General features: G+C 56.2%; 1 protein-coding gene across 1 annotated transcript; it reads right to left on the bottom strand.

Moving 5' to 3' along the window:
* Positions 1-308: 308 nt before the first annotated feature.
* Positions 309-5337, bottom strand: CRABP2 (cellular retinoic acid binding protein 2). The gene is made up of 4 exons (XM_006174546.3): positions 5111-5337; positions 1595-1773; positions 1265-1381; positions 309-795 (listed from the first exon to the last, which is right to left on the bottom strand). The coding sequence occupies exons 1-4, from the start codon at positions 5178-5180 to the stop codon at positions 745-747; spliced, it is 417 nt and encodes a 138-aa protein (XP_006174608.1). The 5' UTR covers positions 5181-5337; the 3' UTR covers positions 309-744.
* Between the last annotated feature and the right edge of the window lie 392 nt (positions 5338-5729).

Genomic DNA, 5729 nt, shown 5'->3' with positions numbered 1-5729 from the left:
AGAGAAGAGGGTTGTCAGTTCCTCAGTGCCCAGTGCTTGCCGAGAGTCAGGAAGATGAGGCCCTGGTGACCTTGGAAACCAGAGCAGGGGACTGAGGAGGCTGGAGGAGGGGGAGTGAAGGTGATGCTCATGGATTCAGCAACAAGGGAAGGGGTGCTGGTGAGAAGGGTGCAGGGAAGGCGCTTCCCTCCCTGTTGTGTAACTCGCCCCTGTGCTGCAGAAACACCAACTCTCCCACACTGCGTTTCAGAGGCAAAGTTGAACTCAGGTGATATACCCAACCCCTTCCCAATGAGCCAGAGACAGGGTTTTGCGTTTTTTCTAAAACATTTTAATAAAATTAACCAATAAATATTCTACACTGTATGGGCTACAGGGACAAAGAGTGGAAGCCAGAGGGCCCGTCTTTCCCACTCTGGCACTCGGGTCCCCTTGCGGAAAAAGAGAGACGGTGCTCTGGGCTGGTTTGGGGCTGGGACTGTTGACTTGGGGTCGGGAAGTGATTCTGGAATGGGTGATCTGGGCTTTTGCCATCCATCCCACTTTGTTGGTGTAGGGGAGGAGAGGAGGGGTCAAAAAAAAGCAGAACCTCTGCGGGAGGCATCCCAGCATCCCCTGAAGTGACCGGGGTGGGGAGAGAGCTAGCCTAGAAGGAAGGAATGGGGGAGGGGCGGTCCACGGGGCAGTGAAGCAGGGAGTATGGGCTGGTGGCCCGGCTTCGGTGGCTCTTGGACCCACGGCCACTCACTCTCGGACATAGACCCTGGTGCACACGATGTCATCTGCCGTCATGGTCTGAAAAGATACAAGTTGTTATCCTGGGGGGGGGGGGGTCCTGGGTCCTGTGGTTTGGGAGGAGGAGGGATGAATGGAGGTACTCTACTTGGCTTCCAGGTCCAAATCTACTTCTTGGCTCAGGACTGACAGACAAGAGCTGGTCATAAAATGCCTGGGCTTCATGGGATGAAGGACAACAGAGCCCCAGGGGTGCATCCTACATCCTCCTCCCCAAGCCAGGAAGATCACCCTGAGAACTGCTGAGCCCACTCAGCCCATGTCCTTTGCTCCACACATGTGGGACACCCATTTGCATTTGCACGAGGGCGCTTATAGGACAGGGACAGCCTAGTCCTGCCCCAGTAGCCCCGTCAGGAGACAGGGAGATCAGCCCCATTGTTCTTCAATCTCACGCACCCTGGAATGTCCCAGAAAATCTCTGAGGTAGCACTGGGCTTGCTCTGAGCTGGGAGGAGGCAGGCCTTACCAGGATCAGTTCTCCATCATTGGTCAGTTCTCTGGTCCAGGAGGTCTTGGGACCCTCTCCCTTCAAAAGCCTCTGCTCGCAGACCATCTTGTTCTCAGTCTCCCATTTTACCAGGCTCTGCACAAGAGGGGTGGCCAAGTGAGCTGGGCCCACAATAGGGACAATGCAGTGAGAAGGGTGGAGGATGAACTCCCTTTCTACCCGCCACTACCTAGGGACTTTCGCCCTTGGACCTGGAGAAAAGAACCTAGGAAAAGACTGGAAAATGTTATTTTGAGAGGCAGGGCAATAGATGCTGTGACCCTGAGGGACCCCTTCCCTGGCACGGACCTTACAGGGTCTCCCATCCACAGTTTGCTCCTCAAACTCTTCTCCGATCTTGAAGTTGATCTCCGTGGTCCGCACAGTGGTTGAGGTTTTGATGTAGAAAGTATCTCCTTCCTGTTTGATCTCCACTGCTGGCTTGGATGCTGCAGCCACGGCAATCTTCCTCAGCATCACGTTCACCCCTGCAGGAGGAGGAGAGGCTCGCCTTGATGGGCACTCCAGGCACCTGTCTGGCACCCTCCCCAGGGGATGGCAGGAGCGGGCTGAACAGTGAGCGGCTGGGGAGAGGGGCAGGCTGCCTGGGGCCCAAGAAATTACCTTGAAGAAGAGGGCAGGTGCTGCAGCCCTGACAGGTGGTGGGTTTAGGGGAAGAAGGGCAGAGAGGCAGTGCCCTGCCTGTGGGAGTTCTGCTCCTAGCTGCAGCCCCACCTGGATGAGTTAGCAGCCCTGCACTGGGCTCCCCAAGTCTCAGCTCTTCACTTCACTCAGTCCTCAGGGACAGCTTCCCTCCATTCCCCTCACCCGGCATGAATCCAGCTCCAGCTCGCCTTGGCTCTGTGCCCCTCAATTTTGGCTCTTTGTCCACCTGCTTGAGACCATCTGCTGGGGTGGGCTCCACAGTCACTGTGTCTGCACCCCTGCCCAGATGCAGGGCAGACCCTCCCCAGCTGGGCCTCACTACCCCTGTCCTGGAGGTAGAGGCCACTTCCCTCTCTGCCCTCCTCATCTGCCTTGTCTGGCGGCCTTTATTTGCCAAGCCTCTGTCCCTCCCCGGAGGGAGAAGGAGCAGATTCTCAGTAGGGGAAGAAGTGGAGCAGCTGTTTCTCCCTACAGAATGGTCAGCAGCCTGGGGAAGCCATAGGCTGTGCAATAAGATCCATTAGGCCCTGATTTCTACCTGGCTCAGCCTCTCTTGCAGGCTGGGTGACCCTGGGCAAATGACTTAACCTCTCTGAACTTTAGATTTCTCAGTTGGAAAGTGGAGACAATAGCATCTTCAGAAACCAATCAAATGGGATGATGTGGGTTTAAGCCAGGGCCAGGCACATCTTCACATTTTCAGGAGACAGTAGCTAGTCTTGTTGCTGTTATTTTTACTGATAAAAGGAAAGCAAAGAAAAAGCCAGAGCTGGGGCTCAGACAAAGTCCCCTGCATTAGACTCCTGCTCACTTGCCCTCTTAGAAGTCTCCTATGTCCCTCTCCCCTTGAGGGACAGAAAGGGGCACTGACCTCCCCTCCCCTGATGTGACTCCAACTCCAGGATCACCCACCCCACTTCAGGGGGTCAGGTCTTCTCATCCAACCTCTGTGGATTCAGAGTCCCTGTGCTGGCCCCCCATAGCCTTTCCCAGATTGTACCGCTTCTCTCTGAGCCCAGCTATTTAACAGGAGGAGGGGAGCTGGGAGAGAGCAGCCCTCTGACAGGAAGTCAAGCAGGTAGGGAGGCACCTCTAGTCAGGGCCCAGGTCCAAGCTCTATACCTCTTCACCTGGCCTCACCGCCTGCCCTAAACTGGAGCAGAACCTTTCAGGGAAGCAATGCATGGGGATGAGGGGCCAAGCTGGGCTGGGCCAGGAAAATGGGATTCCCGTACCCTCTGATGTGGTCCAGACCCCTTGGCCCTCCTCCAGACCTGGGTTCTTAGAGAAACACATCATTTTCCCCTTGGCACCAGAGCAGACCACTCTGTTCCAGATAAAAAGGAGTGGGAGGGAGGAAGCCCTGTCCCCCAGGAGCCCCAGGAGCCTGATTCTTGGCTGCTGACCTCTTGGGTCCAGGAAAAAATGACTGAGGTTCCCAATTAACTCGGTAGAAGAGACACATCCCACTCCATCTCCTTGGACAAAAAGACTACTTCGCTCTCTGTTGCTACCTAGGAAGTCCATCCTTCTATCTAACATCCGTCTTTTCTGTTATAGGAACAGAAGCTACTAGCTGTGTGCCAGACCATCGTACTGGATGGGACAGGTATCCCCCAATACCTGAGAATCCCTCCCCAGGAGAGAGACCATTGAATAGGACAAAGAGAGGTGAAAAGGGACTGAAGTTCCTGCAGAAGCAAGGCTAGGTTCAAAGGAGACACCCCTCTAGCGCACCTCTGGTGCCTGTGGGGCTGAGGCCAGGCTGGGCTGACCTTGGCTGATGCAGGACTGTGTTTGCCTAATGGGTCTGTTTTCAATCTGGCCCCCAGCAAGCCCTGAGGAGGGCACGTGGCTCTGAGAGACCCTGCAGGGAGGACAAACAGACTGAAGACAGACAGACAACAGAGTCGGATTTGAGATCTTACCCTCCAGCTGGGACATGGGGGTGTGCCAGGCAACTGCCATCATCCACTGGGGAGAGGGGTCAGAATCCAGAGGGGATGGCGGAGGGAATGGTACCTAGGCTTTCTGAAGGGAACATTTTTATTGTTTGGATCTTTAATTTCAAAAGGGGTAGAGCAAGAGAGGCTGATGTGACTACAAGAAATTCTGTGGTCAGTCTGCAAGAAAAACTAACAGCATGGAATAGGAATGGAAATCCCTGCTTTTCCCACAGCATTCCAGACCCTTCCTAGGTCCAGACTGAGTCCCTGTCCTCTGCTCAGTCCAGCACAGGTCTCTCTGTTCAGGCCAGAAATCGATGGCTCCAGGGTTTCCAGGTGGCTTCCCAATGGCTGGTCCTTGACTAACCTCCATCTCTTTGCAGAGCTCTCTTCACAGCCAGTCCTGGCTTTCTCCCCCTCCCCAGACACCAGCCAGCACAGAGGACTTAGGAAGGGCAGTCTGAGTAGGTTCAACTTCCTCCACCTTTAACCAACACACCCAGCTGGGCTGCAGCTCCTCTCCAGGGAGGGAGAGGGAAAGAAAAGAGAACGCAGATTTTTGGAAAGGGAGGGAGTGGTTGGGGTTTCACACGAAGCCATTTGTTGAAATCTAAGAAAGTGATAATTATCCACTGTTTTAGGACTCCAGAGCTGCTCGCTGTAGGAAAATATTTGTCCCACAGGATAGAGGGTGGGGACAGTGGAAAAATTCTGAAAAGGGAAGGAAGGGGGATCAGGGGGCCTTGTGGTGACGGATCACCTGGTGGGTGGAGCCTGGTGCAGAGAGGTGAGGAATCTGCCCCAGGGATAGGGTTACCTGCAAGGGGCAAGAGGGATGGAAGTTGGAATGCCTCCGAGGGGCTCGGTTGGGTAGGGATCCAGGTACCCAGCCTGGATGCAGGGTTTGCTGCTTCTGAACTGCGGAGAACCCCCCTGCCCCACCCCAAGGGATACCGACCTCGTGTTTCTGGTTTCTACTTGATTCACAGGCTGAGTCACCTCAGGAGCTGGCATCGGTGGGCGCCCCGCCGGAGAAAGAAGGATTTAGGCGTTCGGGTCCAGCGCCCCGGAACCCAGGCGTCTGGGCCCTACTCTTGGGGATGCTGGCCCCCAGCTCCCCACGCCCTGATTCCAGCTTCCCTTCCTTTCTCGTACCCACCTCCGAGGCCTCGGTGCCCCCTCCTCTCTCCCCGGCTCTCGAAAATCTCCTTACCCAGCACTTTGAGCAAATCCTCGAAGTTTTCCGATCGGATGATCTTCCAGTTGCCAGAGAAGTTGGGCATGGTGGAGGCGCTGGTGTCGGTCCCCTTTAGATCCTTCGGCTGGAGCACTGGACACTGAGTCCTTTAGTCGAGAGAGATGTCGCCGCCGCCTTCGCCGGATCGTGAGACTCAGGAATCCGGAGACGTCCGAGGACAACCCCAAAGCTGGCCTGGGCGCCCGCGCGGGCAGCTTTTATACCCTTCGCGGGGCCCGCCCTTGCCTAAGATTGAGGTGACCCCGCCTCCTGCTCCACCCCCTCAACCCCACCTGGGGGGCCTTGAGCCCCGGCCCTGCATTACCACCCCACCCCCACCCCCGGCCTCTGGATCTAGCCCCGTGGGCGGGTCCAGAATTCGCTGAGGGGGCCCGAGATAGCTGGCTCCCGCGCCAGTAGGTGGATGGGGAGGCGGATGGAGGGCGAGCACTCGGATTGGGCTCTCAACAGAGAGGAGGGGGAGCCGGGCCCCGGGCTTAGATGCTCGGGTCTCACGTCCCGCAGTCCGAACCACAGGGTCATATCTCTCCTGTTCCCCATCTCTTCTCAACCTGACTCAGTGCACTCGACTCCT

Source organism: Camelus ferus, chromosome 21 (genome assembly GCF_009834535.1).
Source record: "Camelus ferus isolate YT-003-E chromosome 21, BCGSAC_Cfer_1.0, whole genome shotgun sequence".
NCBI lineage: Eukaryota > Metazoa > Chordata > Mammalia > Artiodactyla > Camelidae > Camelus > Camelus ferus.
Note: the sequence above shows the minus strand (reverse complement) of the source record. Positions and strands in the feature narration are given on the sequence as shown.

Coding starts and splice junctions, on each gene's coding strand:
- CRABP2 (XM_006174546.3), bottom strand. CDS start 5,180: ATGCCCAACTTCTCTGGCAACTGGAAGATCATCCGATCGGAAAACTTC. Junction 1,382..1,594: donor TGGATGGGAGACCCTGTAAG/GTCCGTGCCAGG, acceptor CCTCTTGTGCAG/AGCCTGGTAAAATGGGAGAC. Junction 796..1,264: donor ATGATGGAGAACTGATCCTG/GTAAGGCCTGCC, acceptor GTATCTTTTCAG/ACCATGACGGCAGATGACAT.